Here is an 18,247-nt window from a genome sequence, read left to right on the forward strand (position 1 = left end):
CTTTGGAGAAGTCCGGTTATGAATCTGGCCTAACAGGGAGGAGGCCACTGTTGTTATCCCTCTTCTTATTTACTTGTGCGCTGTTATTAAAATCACTTTTCTGGTCAGGGTCTTCCCAGCTTATAAAGCTCTTGGGCCCAATTCTATACAGACGGGGTTCAGGGCTGCCTGTTTTGTTTTTCTGGATTTTTTCAAAGAGCAGAATCAAGTGCATAAAAGGGTAGACTGATTTCCCCATAGCATCATGGATATTGGTATAACAAAAGATGTGTAGTAGAACGCATTCTGTTGACTATGTCATTCAGGTGTGCAGCATAATAAAATGAATACTCTAGAACACACCCAAATGAAGAATTAGAATGTATCGTTGAAGGTATCTATGTGTGCCTCCCTGAGCCCAACTCCTCCTTGTTTCTCTCTGGTATTTACTACCTGGATGTGATTTTAAAACTTTTTTTTTTTTCATTTTTCTGATTTTGAAAATAATGTTTAATATGCACAATAGTCTTTCTGAATGTATTTAATACTTGGCTAAAACTGGGGTGGAATACATGGTCCCTACCCTTAAGAAATTCATATTTGGCTCCTAGAGGCAAGACCCAATCTAAGAATATGTGGCAGTCCTAACTGCCAAAGTTTGTATTCCAGGCTGCTCACAGAAGGGAATCAAAGAGTCCAGATAGCCTGCTGGTTAATTTAGAGATGGTTTCATGAAAGAATTTAGAATTGATTTGATTATTAAAAAGATGTGGGACCTGGGCACAGTGGGAGCAACCATAACAGCCGTGCCCAAGCCTTGTAACCAGAGTGACTGTCAGCCCAGCCCCGCCTCCCACTTCTTTCATTTCTCCGCACCCCCACCCACCGAGGGGTTGTAAGATGCAGAACAAAAGGACCTGAGGGTACAACTGTCTCCTGATTCTCTAACAGGCCTCCTAAGGATATTCCCAGATATATTGGGATTACAGTTTCAATAGGAATGAAGCAAGTGGGCTGACTGCAAACCGTAGTATCTTTTGTATTCTGAAGTCTTTTATTTCTTCCTTAGAATTATTTATTCACACAGAGTAAGTCTCAGTATTTTGTTTTGTACAAACCTTTGTTTCATTTATATTGGCACAGATCATGCATGCGTTCTCGGTTGCTCCTTTTGACCAGAACCTGTCAATTGATGGAAAGATTTTAAGTGATGACTGTGCCACCCTCGGAACCCTAGGCGTCATTCCTGAATCTGTGATTTTGTTAAAGGTGAGTAGCGGCTCTGCGCCTGCGGGATTCAGGGGGTTCTCACGTGTAGACTGGGTGCGGCGGTGGTTAAGGTTCCCAGGTCCTTGGCAGGTTGTGGCAACAAGCTACTGCTGTGAGTCAGCTGCATCTCTGGATGAGCTACCAGAGACTTAGAGCAGGTCAGACAGTCACTTGGTCTGTGGGCTTCTCATAATTCTTGTTTAAAATAATCTAGATTTAACCTCCTCCCTAAATTCTGGATTGGTGAATTACTTAACCGTACTTCTACCTATTAAAACATCCCCCCCTCCTCAGAAGTACCAGCCAGTTAAGCGCGGAAAGAAACATAAGAATCAAGGCTTGACCACAGTAGTCAAAATACTTTTGGTTGGCTTAGTGAGATTCTTATCCAGGATATGAAAATTGACCTTGGGGAGAAAAGGTTTAAAAGAGGCAGGTGTGTTTTGGAAAACCGGGGCTTCTGCGACTGTCACGGATGAAGATTGCTTGAGTCAGCCTGCTTAGCCCAGGCCTTCTCTCCCTCAGGCAGGGCCTGATCTCGTCACTTTCCTCTGCCTCTTTTGTTTCTGGGTGGCCAGACGCATGCCCCCTGCGTGATGTGTTAGAGTATTCTGCAGGTTTCTGAACTGGGGAGCGTGTTGTTCATAGGCAGAGCCTCAATTCTGGCCAGATAAAAGTTAGGCCCTGGAAGTGGTGATGCAGGTCCATATCTGGCCCTTCACACGCGCACACACACGCCCCTCATCCTGCTCCCCGCCCCCTCCCTCTGCTTGGTTTTCTTGGAACTGTAGGTTCTGTGGAATTAACTCTGAAAACCTGTTTGGTTTGCTGAATCAGAAGAGCCCGGTCTAAAATCCTAGAAGCAGCCCCTGTCACTGATGGGTTTGCACGTCAGGTGGGCAACTGGAGTCTGTACTGGTCGTTGTCCTCTTTGCCCTTGCAGCTAATCCTACCACAAGCTCAGACTCAGCATTCGTTTCTTGCCTTTAAAAGAACATGGGTATTTCGTTCTTGATGGTGGGGAAAGATGAAAATGTATTTTTAACCTAATTGGCATTTTTCGAGGACCATCCTGATTTTACTTCTCGCAACTCACGCTGTCATCATTGGCACCTGAAATCATATCCATTAAATGAGGATATCTGAACCTTGCTACATCTAAAAAGTGTCTGAGGAACAGGAAAGCAGTGCCACATCCAGTGTGCAGTCTGTACACTTACGGGGGTGATGAGTCCTGGCCCACTTGACAGGGTGCCGTTTGTTCATCCTGGATGTTGCCAGCTCTGGCTTGAACGCTGTTTTCCACTGGACAGTGTTTGTGTCCGGGAGCACCATGGTGGTCAACGCCATGGCCAGCCTTTTCTGTGAGGAGGTTGGGCGCTCTCCTCGTCCTGGCTTCCATTCCCCTGCGGTTGTGAATTGTCTTCATTTGTTTTCTAGGCTGATGAACCAATTGCAGATTATGCTGCAATGGACGATGTCATGCAAGGTAAAAGACCAGTTTGTTTGGGGAATTGTTGAGGAACTTGCTCAATGATGGTGGGGTTTTAGTTATTGAATCTTTAGTCTACAGTGTCCTTACTTTTAAGCTTGAGTAAAGCTTCTACATGCTAAGGTAGAGTCTTACCGTTAGTATTCTTTTTAAAGACTGATATCTGTGAAAATTGGGAAAATGGAGGAAAGTGTAATAGTAGTTTACTGTAGGAAACTGAAACAGATGTAAGCCTGCAGATAGACGAGGTCAACAAAAAGCAGAGCTAATTCAAATTGCAGAGCATGTGGCAGGCACACAGGAATTAGATGGCCCGGGTGCCTTTGAACATAGGAGTGAGGTCCCAACCTGAACCGGCTCACCACTGCACACAGCCTCACAACCCTTCCCTTTATATCCATTCAGTGCCCCTTCTTGACCTGTAGAGTTTGTGTTCCTTTGAAGAAATTAAACTAGAAAGGTGAGACTGAGACATGTTACCTACCAAATAGGGAGACCAGCCCTTTGTTCAAACACTGGCAGCCCATCTCTTCCCTCCCACAGTGGAGGGAAGAGACTCTCCTCTAGGGAAACCAGAGCAATTCAAGGAAACAGTGTACAGATATTTTTAAAGTAGTTCATCTCCCAGGTACCTTTGGGTGAAGCCAATCCAGACAGTTTTCAGACATCTTTTTAGTCCCTCACACTTTTGTAGGTGGGAGCGGACAGCCAGAGACCTCCAGATGGTAGGGCAGAAAACAGCATGGAACCGAAAGCCATCAGTCAACAGGCTGGACAGGAGGTAGATGATGCAGGAAGCACAAGAAAGCTTTAAAAGTAACTGTAAACAGTACGAGAGAAAGAGCAAATCGTCTGTATGTAAGGGACATTCAGAGAACAGAAGACAATTCATGAAAATAAAAACGGGTGTGCCAAGGCCCAGGTACAATTTAGTGCAAATCTAGAGATTAAGATCCTAAAAACATCTAGAGGTATGGAAGGAAAGACCAGTCATATTCCTGAGATGAAGAGTCAAGGACAAACCAATGGGCCAGTGCCCACAAGAGAATGAGGAAGTGTGAGCTTCAGTCTAGAATTCTCTGACTAGACTATCTGTTACACGCATTTGGTGGCTCTGTGAATATAAGGCCTCAAAAAATTTCTTTCTCACCTACCGTTTACTCTGGGAGAGGGTACTCTGTTAAACAAGAGTAAGAAGAAAGACGTCAACAGTGGAACCTGAAAACAGGGATCCAACACAGGAGCAGATGCCCTGAAGAGGGCAAGGGGGCAGTTCCAGAGCTTCCAGCACGAAGCGCTGCAGGAGGCGCTGAGCACCCGCGCTCCAGATTGGAGCACGCTCCCTGGGAAAGTGGAAGTGACAGATGACTGTCCTGAGGAGTTCACCCTTGAATCAGAGATGGTACAGAGAAAATGAAACACATAAGTAATGCAGCGGCTACAACCCCAGAGAGACAGTCATGCCAGACAAGAACGATCACCCAGGCACCCCAGAGCGTTCAACCATGGCCGCTGCTAAGGAGTAAAAAAGGAGTGTAACACTGGAGATTGGCTTAGCGACAAAAAATACCAGTGTGTCAGGAGGATAGGCAGGGGCCATGTGTTATGTTAGAGGTGGTTCTATCTTTGAGGAAACTATTAGGTATTACCAAAAATTGTGAATTAGCAATATAAGCATCTAGAAATGCTGAGGTTAAACACCAGAAGACGTGGCCGCAGGGCCAAAAGCAGGGGACAGGAGGCGGAGGCCCCGTGGATTTCTCCAGCAGGGCCCCCCCCCCCCCGCCCCGCCCCTCCGTAGTCGTGCAGAATGTTGGCTCCAGTCACAACCCTTGTTCTTCCCAGTGTTTGTCTTTTTCAATGATGCATATGTATTGCTTTTATAAAAATGAAAACAAAGATTGCCGTTTGATATTATCCGTAACTTCAAAGGTAACCTTTATAGGTGAGTAAGGTTATTAAAAGCTGTTTTAAACTTTTCATCCTTCGGCATTGAAGTGAACTTATTGCTGTCTGTAGCAACAGTCTTTTCAATTTGGAATTCTTATTTTTTTCCCTTCCAGTGTGTATGCCAGAAGAAGGGTTTAAAGGTAAGTTACATTTGTCATGCTTTGTTCATGAGTGTCACAGTCATACTGTAATTTTCTATTAATGTGAAGCCTATAATTTGATTTTAAAATTTAATTCAATCTGAGTCTCATGACTGAAATTAATTTTAGTTAAATGCATTTTTTATTCAAGCGTCTTCATTATCTGTATCAGCACTCAAGCCTCAGATCGGGCCTGTGTGTTAGACATATCCACTGCCAGATGTCCACTGTGCTTTTTCTATCTCGTTTTGGGGGAAGTTGGGCACTTAGCTAGTGGCATTTTCATTTTTACACTTAACCTTTTTCCAGTTCCTCTTATCAGTCTCATCTTAGAGCAAAACAGTTTGTAACTGATAAGAATTAGAGGAGAAGAATCTGCTGAACTACATCAGGTTCAGCGAAAAGGTTTCATTTCTCTGTGTAGGATTAAGGCATCTCTTGGATTATCGCTTTAAATGGGTAAACGGCGATGCCTTCTCCTGCATCCTGGCCACTAGGGTTCTGCACACAGTTGAATTCAGACCTTTGACTTTCACAAATTTAACTGTTGCCATTTTGATCTTTTGTGGCCTAGTCCAGAGGTCCATGGCAGGTTGTGGTTTTTGCCAGAGAATGAGTTTGAATCAAATACCAGGGTTTCCTTGCAAACAAGTGAGCCAAGCTCCTGGCCTCAATAAAGCCTCCCTCTCAATGCAGCTTTCTGAGTACATGTTCCCACTGCAAAGACACTCCCAAAGTGGTTCAAACAAATAAAGCAGAACTTTTTTTTTTTTTTTTATGAAAAACGGCCATCAAATGAAAGCTTCAATAAAATTTGATTACCTTGTGTGAAGATAATGCGTACGAGCCGTGTGGCTTTCAACAGAAATGTGCTTTAGCTGAAAGCCTGGAGACGGCGATGTATTTTCTTACTTTCAATGTCAAGGGCTTCTGTGCTTACTCATTGAGTTGAATATTCCCTGTTGGTGATGCAAATGGGATTCGTGAACCCTTAACCTTGCAGCTTACAACTGTGCCTCCACGTGTGCTTCTTTCCCCAGGTACTGGTCTACTTGGACATTAATCTTTTTGAATACTTGCTGACTGCTCAGAAATGACCAGAAGGGAAGAGGAGTTTGACATGTTAGGGCATTAAAGAAAAGGTGGATTTAAGAATTAAACCATTACATGACTCTTCCAAAAGGCAGAAAACCATTCAAAAAAGTGACTGTTCCAAAATGCCTTATGTCAAATAAAGCAGATTGCACTGAAGGCCATCAGACTTGAAGGAAATGTTTCAAATTTTATATTTAAGGGGGGTGGTGGGAGGGAAAGGGCAAGTAAAAGACTGAACAAGTTTAGTAGCAGTATCAGTAAATCATGTTTACATATGAGATTTATAGTCACGGGAGGGAAAAAAGTTCCATTCTATTTCCTTGCTCGAGTTTCATACCAGATGCATTGGTCCATGAAGAGTTTGTATCACAGTAGATGGGACGACATTCTGCTCTGAACTAAAAGTGATTCTTTAGAGAAATAACCTGCTTACCAGTACCTGTCTTTGATTCATATTTTACTTTCAATAAAGCATGAAAGTGAAGAACTTGCTGTAATTGTGGGAAAGTGTCTTCAGATCAGACTTCTGTGTCGGCCCCAGGACACCCCCCCACACGCTGCCTGCGGTCGGTCTCACTCAGTGTTGGGAAGAGGAGGGGGCACCTGTGTGTCCCCTGCAGTGAGCCAGGGGCTCGTGTGTCATTTTTGTCTCCCAAGGCTGTTCACTGTCATGCCTTGCAGAAGGGGTGGAGAGTGTATTGCACGAGATAGCATCCTCCAGTGCTGCTGTTACTCAGAGGAGAGTGAAAGTCGCTCAGCCGTGTCCAGCTCTTTGCCACCCCATTGACTGTACAGTCCATGGAATTCTCCAGGCCAGTATACTGGAGTGGGTAGCCTCTCCCTTCTCCAGGGAATCTTCCCAACCCAGGGAAGATCGAACCCAGGTCTCTTGCATTGCAGATGGATTCTTTACCAGCTGAGCCACCAGGGAAACCCAAGAATACTGGAGTGGGTAGCCTGTCTCTTCTCCAGGGGATCTTCCCGACCCAGGAATTGAATCAGGGTGCATTGCAGGCAGATTCTTCACCAACTGAGCTGTGAAGAAAGCCCATTATTCAGAAGTGGGAAATCAAATAACACCTTGCCGTTTGGAGAAATCTGACCACCTTATCAGAAGAGTAAAATGGCCTGAAGTCCATTTGGATGATAACACAGATTTATATATATAAAGTTTCATCTTCCCAGCCTCCAGATCCCATCTCTTGGATCTCACTCCCCTCTCCTCTCTTTTGCCATGTTGCACAGCATGTGGGATCTTTATTCCCTGACCAGGGATGGAACCCACCACGCCTTCTGCATTGGAAGCGTGGAGTCTTAACTACTGGACAGCCAGGGAATTCCCTCACTTCCTCTCTTTTTCAAAGCATTCTTCTGAAATGCCCAGAAAAGATCTTCTACATAACATTATTTAACAAAGAAAAAATATGTGGATGGAGTGTGCCCTGTTATCCAATTCAAGATTATTGTTGATTAGCAACATAGAAGCAAAACAGTATTCTTGAGAAAACTCGAGATTTTCAGATGGAATTGAAGACTGGAGCTTGTTTCTGTTTTCTCTGAGTATGTACGTACTCTATAGAGTTTTGGGCCGAGATGCTGACTCAGACATCTCCCTTGCTAACACTTTATTTAGCCTGGGGTTTTGCTAGGCTTTTTTTTTCTTTCTTTTTTTTTTAACCCCTCCCTTTTCTGAAAATTTAAGCTGAAATCCTGGATGGGGGAGGCAGGTTTCAGTTTGAGAACCAGTAACCTTGGCAGCAGCCCATTGGAACAGCTCTTTTTTATCAGAGTAATTGTGGCTGTTGGGTAAAATTACAACTCCTTGCCTGTGTTTTCCCTCTGTGTTTGCAGTGTCTTTAGTCTGTGCCCCTGAGGAGGCAGGGGGTGTTTTAATGAGTCTGTTGTGTGAGAGCGTGCACGGCACACAGGATCCTCAGAAGCCATCCATCCTTGGAACCAGTGGGTCCCACCCTGAGGTCTCAAAGGGAAAAGAAGGACTCCTGGTTTAGATCGTGAACTACTCTTCTGATGTTTAGATTTCCCCTGCCCCACCCCCACCCCCGCCTCATGAAGCTGAACATAAAATAACAACACACCAAGCCCCGCTCCTTCCCCAGGGTAAAGACCTGTGTGTGGTTCACTTCGTGCTTGAGGCAGCTGCTTCCTTCTGCCTACTGAGAAGCTGGCCAGAGAAGGTTCTTTCTGAGGATTGACATAAACTTGTCAGTAGTCCCCAGAAATCTGATACCCTTTCCCAGTTTGCAGTTAATGGCAGTTTCAAATGTGTTACTTCAGTCTTTTTCCCTCGTGCATTGGTACAAAATAACACCCTGTGATAAAAGTCTTTCAGGCTAATAAGCCAGTACCGGCTCCTTTGTTAACTCTGCAGAATGGGTGGGAGTGGGGTGGGCCTCCACAACCCAACCATGTTCCAAGAGTGATGTCTGTTTTCCCCGTAGGACCATCAGCGCTGTGAGGCTTTATTAGAAATGCTTAGGCCCCAGAGCATGCACAGGCCACCCCTGCTGAGAAGCCTTGGGCTGGGCTTGCTCTCCCAGCCCCGGTCCCCAGAGTCTCGCAGTATTGTGTACATGAATTTGTGGCCCGCATCACCACCTCACCATTGAGTACGGGGAAAACGGGTACAGCGGGGAACCTGAAATCCCCTCTTGCCTTGTCCGAACTGATAGATCAGTTGTCTTCTTGGCTGAGGAGTACTATAAAGGTGCAGAGACTTTTTCCATCAGGTTTCTCGCGTCATGCGTGTGTTCATTTCTGTCTTTTAAAGTATGAGAGTCTTCTGTGAAAGGTAAAATGAAGCTTGAAGTCCCTGCCACCCCCTGCCCCTGTTCTGTTTCTTTCCATTCCTCAATCCCAATCTAATGGGTGCCACATGCCGTTCTGGTGCAGAGTTGTGACCTACCTGGAATGTAGGTCACCATTTGGATGTCTTCATCCCTAGGGGGGAATAAGTATCTGTGTATTAGTTCAGTGTATCAGTGAACTTTATTGGTTAGAATTACAGTTAACCTTTTTGCCCAGTCAAAAAGAAGTGAACGTCCCTTTGTTTCTGTGACGTCAGAATCCAGAGGCAGTTTATTATTCCATTTTTAATTCCTTTTTTGGGGGGTGAGGGAACTTGCTGTAGAGCTTCTGAGACCTTAGTTCTCGGACCAGAGATTGAATCCCAGGCCCACGGCTGTGAGAGTGGACCACCAAGGAATTCCTCGGAATCTGTTAATACCCTAAATGTCCAGTTGGCTGGTCTGTGTAGTCTTGGGCTTGTTGACCAGGCCCTGGGTAATATTTGAAGTGAATGCTAGGATTTAATAACCCATTTGAAATACCCAAGAGGTGATTTATGTCTGTCTAAACAAACTGCTGAGGTGAAGTAAGCATTGGAGCCTGCCTTTCCTGTTTCAGAAGCACGAAGGAGTCTCACATCCTTTCTCTCTGGCATTTGAATGTTGGCTTCCTCAGTGTTACAGGGGACTGTGACCAGAGTTCAGTCTCAAGAACAGCCAGCGCTTTCATTTTGGGAAGATTCTCACCCCTTTGCCGGTGGCATGTGTGCCACCCTGGAGTAACCCCAAGGGCAGGGTGTGCCACCGACTGTTCATGACTGTGAAGGCTGGCAGTTTGCCACCCCCAAAACCCAGGCAATGTGCAGGTAGCAATTTTGGCTGGGGATTTGATTATTAACATGAGTCCTTTATTCATTAAAAAACAAGTCACAGACCTGTGTGAAAACGTGACACTTCGTCTGGCATTTCACGGAGCAACAGCTTCATGTCGAGTCCTGAGAGCCAGAGAACCCAGTAGGGAGACAGAAAACTCCTCCACCCCAGACATCTGTGGGGTTTTTCCAAGTCGAGCTTTTGAGCTAATTGGGCTGAGGAGTCTGCTCGCTGTTCAGGTCGCACCTGCATGTGTAGGCGAGCATTGGAAGGGCACGCTTGAGAATTTGGGTCGCCGTGCTTCAGATAGTCTCAGCATTTACCTCATAATTAAGAAAAGTTAGTTGGCTTTGCTTTGTCTTCCTTCCCGTATTATCTCTTAGAGCAGTATTTGCCGCCTTGTTTACCCTTCCACACTGAGAACCACACAATAACACATTTTTGTTGGAAAAATTACTTTGCGTCATTCTTTGTAAGTTGACTTTAGCCTTTGTGAGGAAATGCTATGGAACCTTCTGTAAGTCTTCAAAAAGAGGTCTTGTGAACCACAGAGCGGAGCTGGCCGGGAACGTGAGGACATTGCTTGTGCCGGAAGCTGCTGGAATTTAAATAATGGCTGGACAGGTGTGGTTGGTCAGTCTGCTACATAAATATTTCCTCTTGGCCCATAAGGAAAACGAAGCTAAAGGACAGACAGTAAGGCACCTTAACTCTGTGTTTATTTGCAGAGTCAGGTTGAAAGGAATTCAAAACACGTTTAGAATGAGTGTTGACAATTTATGCCTTTGTGATAGGCAGGTTCTGCCCCAGAGCAGCAGCTTCCGGTGTCTTGATTGTCATTGCCAAGAACATCAGTAACAGGTGCCGTGAGCCTCGGAGGCAGAGCTGTGCAGGCGCGAGGCAGAGCAGAAGGCTGCGGCCAGTGCTTCAGGCTCCTTCCTGACCTGAGAGTCTTTTTTTCATTCTTTATTTAACCTCTTGAGACTTCTGGAATAATACTTGTCAAGAGTAGAGTCCAGGGAACAGGTATTTCTTGTGCTTCTGGGGGAAGTTTCCAAACAGATAAGCCCCAGGACCTGTTTTATCAAATGATTGCTGTGTTACTTGCTTACCATATTACATTCAGCACTCTTAAAAAAATGCATATGTTTCAGACAAGCTGGTCACATTTGTTCATATGGTAAGAGTTAAGTCTTTTTTCTGAGGCTCGTTAGAGTTTGGGAAGAGGTTGAATCAAGTCGCCTTTGTAACTTGCCAGGAGTTGTCTGGCCTTTTCTAGGGGACGCTATTCTGCCTCCAGCATTGAGAGGTGCACCAGCTTATTACTAGACTGAGCCACGGCTGTGCCCACCCCGACCGCAGCAGAGACAAGACCACACTCCCTGGAGAAGTGGAGCCTGCTACCAGATGGGCAGCAGAAACGCGGTGGCTCTGCTCGCGCTGCGTTTTCACGCCTTGCCATCCCCCGAAGCTGTCTCAGTTCCCCTGAAGTTAGTTCTGAGAGCTCGTCCAACATAATTACTGTATTGATCTCACATAGAGGGCATCATCTGTTCTCCCCTCACATGCTTTAAGAAAATTAAAAAGAAAAAAACCTGCTTTCAAGGATTTGGCTGAGATTGCGCAGGCAGGCCAAGGCCTTTGACGGGAGAGTGCTCCTGGTCAGGGAGGGACCCAGCCTCGTAACAGCAGCTGGAACGGCAGTTTGATTTCCAGATCGGCATTACCGCTGCCAGGAGAGGCCCTGGGCCACAGGAAGTGGGGGGACACACCCCGAGGAAGCCAGAAGGCCTGGGCAGCGGCCGTCTGGGCTGAAACGTTGCCGGCTGGCACACAGGCCTCTGCAGGCTTGGATCTTGGTCTCCCCTTCCCCCATTCTCTGGTGTATTTGTTTGTAACCGAGGGAACAGTGGACTGCTACCGGCCCTTTTTATGATCCTGGATAACTGTGTTCCCCTTTGTGCCTGAGTGTTGGCTGTAAAAGGAAGTGGGTGTAGAAATTGTGAAGATAGTAGGGCCTCACCTCTTCACCTCCACCTCCAGCCCCACCCACTGCCTCCAGGTCCTGGGAGTGTGTGTGAGAAATTGCCCCAGTGGACCACCTCTAAGGGACTTGTCTTTTGTATGTGAGTCAGTCTTTGCTTTGTGTTTGGAGTTTTTGCTGCATCTCCCATCTGTAGCATGCACTGGCTCTGGGTGAAGGAGGCTTCAAGCCGTGCTAGACTGTCTAGAACTAGAGTGAGTTATTTATTTTTGTCTTAACTGGGAACCAGAGTTAGGGCTCTGCTGGATCCTGGGTCTGCACCTAAAACCAACTCCAAATCCCAGGAAATGGATCAACCTAGTTAGCGCTGGACTGCTCCAGCTCTCCGAGGGCGGGGGTCCAGTCATTTTCCTCATCCTGTACCCTATAGCGTGGCACATAGATTCCCAACAAGGAAGAACGGACCCCTGGGAAGCTCTTGTCAGGCAACAGCAGGGTCCCGGGGGGGGGGGGGGGAGCTTTCCATTACTTGGGTGTGGCCAGTGCCGTCCCCACCTTTAGGCTTGACTGTGTTTGTCCTCAAAATGAGGACTTCCTAGCTGTGATCCAAGAGTGGGTCCTCCCGGGTGGCGTCCTCTCTGCCATGCGTCCAGCATTAGCAGGGCAGCACCGCCCGACCCCACCCCAGAAACAGAGGCCTCAGAACATTTCTTGACTGACATGCCCCGGAGCTGACTCCCAGTCCTCATCCGGTTTGCTCTCACTGGAGCAGGACTTTCTTCCAGCCACCCCTGCAGCCCACCCTCTTCACCAGCCCCTCCTCAACCTGACTTGCTGCTCCACGGAGAGCACATGTCAGGGAGCCAACCCTCCGGAATTTTCTCCCTCTGTCTGCGTCCTCCTCTTTCTGATCTGGCCAGGGAGGGGCAGGGGGGCAGAGAGGAGAGTTACTTCCATTGCTGTTTTTTGACTCCCTTGTGCATTATTCCCAGCTTACTGTAGTACCACCCACGTTTTCACTCCAGCCTTCTTAGACATCAGGGTTTTTTTTTCTTTTCTTGAAGCCAGCTTCCATTTTTCAGCAGCTGGGAGGGAGGGCAGGCTTGGTGGCTGGGTCGCAATGTATTAAGTGTTTGGAAGAGAGAAGGCTTGTGCCCAGAGGCAGCCATGCGTGAGTGGTCAGTCTTGAGTGGTTTGGATTGAAATAGGGCAGAGAAAGCAGAGCTCTGGGGCCTTCATCCAGTCTTTACCCAGGCTCCATGCCCAGCCCCCTACTGCACGTGCCTGCTGCCTGCTCCCCAGGGCCCCCGACAGTCTCCGCACGTGGCCCCCAGGACAACAGGAGAGATCACAGGCCTCTTGCACTGAGGTTTTTCTGTAAGGAGGAAAGTGCTGTAATTGAAGAGCTCCTTGGTTATAAAGAAGAAAGGGAGGCCTGGCACAAAAGAGCCTTCGTTTAAGGAGCTACTCAGCCAGGGTTGGGTAGTGTTCAGTCCCTCAGGGACCATGGGCCCTTGGAGAACATGGAGTTTGCTGGTCCAAATCACAGCTGCAGCTCCTCACTCTGTTTCCACACCTCCTCTGCTTCCGTGGGGCCCCTGGCTGCGGCTCACGTGAGGCACCGTGGCTCCATCCTGGAGCCTGGTCTGAAGCGGTTCCCTCAGCAGCCCTTTCCAGCTGGGAGCCCATGGTCTGTGTCTCACCATACGGAGGGGAAGAGGGCTCTTTTGGAGAGCAGCTGGAGAAGCTGAACAGGCACCAGAATCTTGATGGGAATGGAATTCAAGGGTACAATTCCAGCACCATGTACAAAAAGGATGGGAAGAGGGGTGCTGCTTCGGAGAACCCTGGAGTTTGTGTGCTCTCCCCAAGAAGCCCAGCTTTGCTCTAGGCAGGTCAGCCCAGTGCATGCTGCCCGGGAAGGGCTTTAGGCTCTCAACCATTATTTCCCAAATATGACTCGGTTTGATTTCACCCAGCATCTCCCGGGACCAATGTCCTGCACAACACGCCCATCTGAGGCAATTGCTGCACTACAGAATCCCTCCTGCACTATCCCCAGAAGCGCCTTGACCAGTCTCATTCGACTCCTTCCCCCTTATTAGAGCTTTGAACCAAACTATAAAGCATCCTGGAGCATCCTGAGAAGGATCCAGGCTCAGGCCTGCAGCTTTGACAGGAAGTCAGATGGCCCCCAGGGGTTGGGGTGGGCACAGTGTGAGGAGGCGCTGCTTACAGAGCCGCTGCAGTTTTCTTTCTTCCTCGACAGCCTTCTTCTGCCAGCACTATTCAAAATGATGTCTCTGGGGACCTCCCTGGTGGTCCAGTAGTTAAGAATCCGCCTGCCGGTGCGGGTGGCACAGGTTGGATCCCTGGTCCGGGAAGATCCCTCAGGCCACGGGGCAACTAAATCTGGGGACCACAACTACAGAGTCCACATGTGCTGAAGCCCGCGTGCCCCATCTAGAGACGCCACCACAGTGAGAAGCCCACGCTCAACTAGGGCAGGCCCACGCGCAGCGACGAAGACCCAGCACAGCCAAAACTAAATATTGAAAGAAATATAACATCTGTGGCCCTACAGCACCAGGAGTGCTGCGACGCTTTATTAGAAATTCACCCTGTGAAGCTGGATCAGGCCACGCCTGTGCTCTTAGAAGTTCAAGGCATCCTGATCTGGGAACTCTTTCCCACCCATGGCTGGGGTGAGCCTGCAGATGAGGCCCCAAAGGATTGGAAAGAACATGGACCCATCCCTACCTCCCCTCTGCCTTTTCAGTTTTCTGGGGGTGTGGGGCGATGGGGATGAGGGTGAGGCATGGCCTGCAGTTCCCCCTTAATTCTGATCTCTCTTGGCTGAGGTGAGAGTCTTGGCGGGGAAACGGGTCCCAGCACTGTTGGTCCTCAACACTCAGGCCTGCACATGTCAGATTGTCCAGCAGCGGATGGAAGTGTGGCTGAAGGCCCTGTGTCTTGTCTTTAATGAAACGAATCCCCATAGCTGGGAAAATGTAGGTGGAAGTCATTTGTTAAGCACACAGCAGGTGCTCAATAAATACATTGAGTAAGTGAATACAAGACCTGGAGGCTTCCCTTATGGTTCAGTGGTACCGAGTCCATCTGCGAATCCGGGAGACACAGGTTCGATCCTTGACCCAGGAAGATCCCACGTGCCTCGGAGCAGCTAAGCCCCTGTGCTACAGCGACTGAGCCTGTGCTCCACAGCCTGGGAGCCAGCCTCGCAGCTACTGAAGCCCGCCCCCCAGAGCTTGTTTCCACAAGAGAAGCCCATGCACCGCAACTAGGGAGAAGCCGGGGCAGCAGGACCCAGCAGAGCCAAAAATAAATAAAAATGTTAACAATAACAAAGTGAATGCAAGACTTGAACCCTCCCTAAATCTTCTCTGTGAGATAGGCCTCGCGCACCCGCTGATCTTGGAGGGCAGAGGCCTTGCAGGTTTGTCTCCACCCCTTCCGCAACCTCGGTTTCTCCACTTACTAGAGCAGCATTGAGGTCCAGAGGTCTCAACGATCCCCGCTGAAGGTAAGGTTCTGCGTGCCCCGGGCCTGCCAAGCACGCCCCCACCCATTGGCCCCCATGGCTCCAGCCTGTAGACACAGGGCCCGAGTCCTCAGTCCGCCTAGAAGGGTTGTCCCTTGGAAGTGAGTCCAGCGCGTTGTGGGCCCCGGCGCCGCTGCTGCTGCTTCTCCCGCGCTTGTGATCTTGGGCCCGGCTCTTCCCCTCTCTGCGCCCCGGGGGTCAGGTTGAGGTCATCTCGGGGCCCCTTCCTGCCCGGGTTTGCACTCCAGCCCTGAGGCCACCTGCCTTCCGTCCGCTTATCCTTTCGAGCGTGCCCTGAGGGCCGCCATGCCCCCGTTTCCCGGTGAGGCTGAGTGGGAAGCAAGTTGCCGGGGCCAGGGAGGCTGTCGGGGGGCGGGGTGGGGCTAGCCGGCTGGATGGAAGATGGGGGGACCAGTGCGCGGCCGCGGGCAGGACGCAGGCCAGGCGCCTGGGTGCGGAGGATGCGCGCGCGGGCACGGCTTCCTCACCCCGCTAAACCCGGGGCGCCTTCTTCCACCCTGCCCCTGCAGACGCGGGCCTAAGGCGTGGGCTCCGCGTCGACCCCACCTGCCCCAGAAGTTGTCCCCTCTTCCCTGGGCGGGGGGCGCGGGGGGGAACAGGGACTATCGTCTAGACAGCGGGGTCCCCGCCCGGCCCTGCCAGTCGAGCCGCGGAACCTAGTCCTCCCCTTCTCGGGTTCTCAGTTTCCCGACCGGTAAAGTGGGGCGCAGAGCGCCCGCCTCCGGGACCTGTTGTCGGAGCGGGTGGGAGGGAGGCCGGGTGGGGACCTCCGCCGCGCCCGCGGCCCCGGCTCCGTCCGCAGTGAGGGGGGAGCGCGCCGGGAAGGAGGCTCCGCGGTCACGTGACGCGCCCCCCCACCCCCGCCCCGAACTGCTGCTGCGGCGGCGGCGGCGGCGATCGCGGAGCCGCGTCCGAGCAGAGCTGCAGCTGCAGCCGCGGGGACCGGAGCGCCGAGCCCAGGACGCCCCCGGCCCAGGCCCGCGGGTGAGTGCGCCGCGCTCGGCGGACGCGGCCCTGGAAAGGGGAAGGGATGGACGTGGCCCGGGCTCCTGGCGCGGGCGGGCTGGGCAGGGGGATGGGGACCGCCGGCGAGGACCCGGGGGACGGGGGGGAGCGGCCAGCGGGGAGGGGGCGCAGGCAGGGGACGGAGAGGCAGGCCTGGGGTGAGCCGGCTCTGCCCCCTTCCTCCTGGGATGCGTCCAGGCCGCGGCTAGTTGGGGGGCTCGGGTCCCACCCCCCTGCGTAGGTGGGGGGTCCGTGTTCCGCTCACCCTGGGGAGGGGGCGCGGAGAAGTAGGTGCGTTCTCTCAGTCCCTAAGGAGGGGCCCGCCCAGCCCCGACAGCCCCAGGAGGAAGCGCTCCGGTCCTCAGAGGAGGGAAGTGGGGGTCCGACGACCCCAAACTGAGGGGGCAGTGATGTCCTTGCTTCCCACCCCCGAACCCAACCCCGGCCTCAAGCCGCCGCGGAGCAGGGCACCCGCGTCACGCAGTCGGGCGCCCCCTCGTCGCCTCCCCTGGCTCCGCAGGATCTGAGGACTCGGTGGGAATCCACAGGGTGGGAATCCACAGGGTGGGAAGCCCCGCAGACGCTTTGGTGCCAACCGTGGGGCGCCAGGGCTTGGGGAAGATCTGTGTTCACACACGCACGCGCCCATCCAGACACCAGCTCAGGGGGTGCGCGCCCGCCCTCTCGGCTAGCGAGACCCCGACCTGTGCGTGACCCCGAGTTTTTGTCGGGGGTCCTTCCGCGAGCCAGGGGGTGGGACCGACAAGGACACGCCACCCTTCACACGCTGGCGTCTGACCCATCCTGTATCCTCCTCCTCCTCCAAAGTCGAGGAGGGAGCCCTGGGAGGAGCCGGGTCTGAACGGGTCAGGGAAGTGAAGGAAGGGGCAGCATTTCCTCCCCAGGCTCCTAGCCCACCCTGCGGCGGGGCTGTGGGCCCTCCTTGCCCAGGGGGCGGGGAAGAAGAAGCCAGAGAAGGTGGGTGGCCCTGAGTTTCTCAAGCTACTGAGACATAAACCCGCCACAGGGTCCCCTGAACAGGGGGAGGGCAGCAGCTGACGGGGAAGTCGGTGGTCATGCCCAGCAAGCCTGGAGACATTCCTGATTCCTGCATCTGGGACCTCAGTCGGAGGCCCCCCACCCCTGGCAGTTGGAGGTTCTGGGGGAAGTAGAGGGGGAGTCTTAACGGCCTCAGAAAGGATTTCAGGGTCACAGTTAATTCTTAAGTGGCAGAGTGTCTTCCCCACCCACAGCAATATTATTAAGGTGGGGAACTGGGGTCTCCATTGCACAGATGAGGAAACTGAGGCTCAGAGAGGCTAACTGAACCGCTCAAGGTCACAGAGCTGTCTCTGGCTGGCATAGCATCAGCTCTCTGACTCCTGGTCCAGGCAGAGCGCCACAGTGGCGGGGTCGAGGCAGGGTGGCGGGATGGGGTGGTGATCCCCTCTCCCGTGCTGCCTGGGGGAGGGGGGAGGTGCATCTGGATGGAGGAGGCGAAGGTGGGTCAGATCCAGGAGGACCTCACCTTTCTTCAGGGCCCAGAACTTACCCGCTTCCCAGAGCTCTCTGCCGCCCCTGGCTGCAGCCGTGATGGTGAGCGTCCCCTTCCTGGGACCTTCCTAGCTTCCAGCCTTCTCCTGTGCTGGGTGCCTGCCTGGCGGGGTCTCTAGAGACCTCCCTCTATCCACCCTCTACCCGCTGTGAGACACGATCTTTCTTTTGGCCTCTGGTCTTGGCTGGGCTGTCTCTGCTGTTTGGACCTTGCCACCGCCCCCCAGCGGGGTCAGTACAAGCCTGGGGTACAGGAACCCCGAGATCCCGCTCCAGCTCACTCTCCCCCCGGCCCCACCCCTGCCCGCTGTCCTGTTGCAGATCTGGAGGCCCTGTGCAGACCCCCCCGGGGCAGGTTTGTGTCCCACACCACCTGTCTGTCTGTGGAGGCCTTTGTCCTGGCCGTCAGACACCCCTGGGCAGCCACCCGGCTTCACACAGCCAGACACAGGTGCCAACATGCTCCGATCCCACGAATACCGGAGAGCCAGACCCAGGCGGGCAGGCCCCGCACATGCG

At 51.4% G+C, this 18,247-nt stretch overlaps 2 protein-coding genes across 22 annotated transcripts in view; both read left to right on the top strand.

The window, feature by feature from the left end:
• USP48 (ubiquitin specific peptidase 48) overlaps window positions 1–6,417 on the top strand; it is a 74,512-nt gene extending 68,095 nt beyond the window's left edge. For 10 of the 16 annotated variants that reach the window (XM_027965548.2, XM_042244613.1, XM_027965550.2 and 7 more), the window contains 4 exons: window positions 1,123–1,248; window positions 2,689–2,737; window positions 4,804–4,830; window positions 5,871–6,417. In XM_027965548.2, the coding sequence (XP_027821349.1) occupies window positions 1,123–1,248; window positions 2,689–2,737; window positions 4,804–4,830; window positions 5,871–5,893 (225 nt within the window). In that variant the 3' untranslated portion in view covers window positions 5,894–6,417. Of the gene's footprint in view, window positions 1–1,122 lie in introns of all 16 variants that reach the window. The other 6 variants (XM_060411466.1, XM_060411470.1, XM_060411467.1 and 3 more) reach the window with 1 other exon arrangement.
• Window positions 6,418–16,064: 9,647 nt separating this feature from the next.
• Window positions 16,065–18,247, top strand: part of RAP1GAP (RAP1 GTPase activating protein) — a 69,388-nt gene continuing 67,205 nt past the window's right edge. For all 6 annotated transcript variants that reach the window (XM_042244630.1, XM_042244633.1, XM_042244625.1 and 3 more), the window contains exon 1: window positions 16,065–16,153. The gene's annotated coding sequence lies outside the window, so the exon portion shown is untranslated. The remainder of the gene's footprint in view (window positions 16,154–18,247) is intronic.

This window comes from Ovis aries, chromosome 2 (genome assembly GCF_016772045.2).
Source record: "Ovis aries strain OAR_USU_Benz2616 breed Rambouillet chromosome 2, ARS-UI_Ramb_v3.0, whole genome shotgun sequence".
Taxonomy (NCBI): Eukaryota; Metazoa; Chordata; class Mammalia; order Artiodactyla; family Bovidae; genus Ovis; species Ovis aries.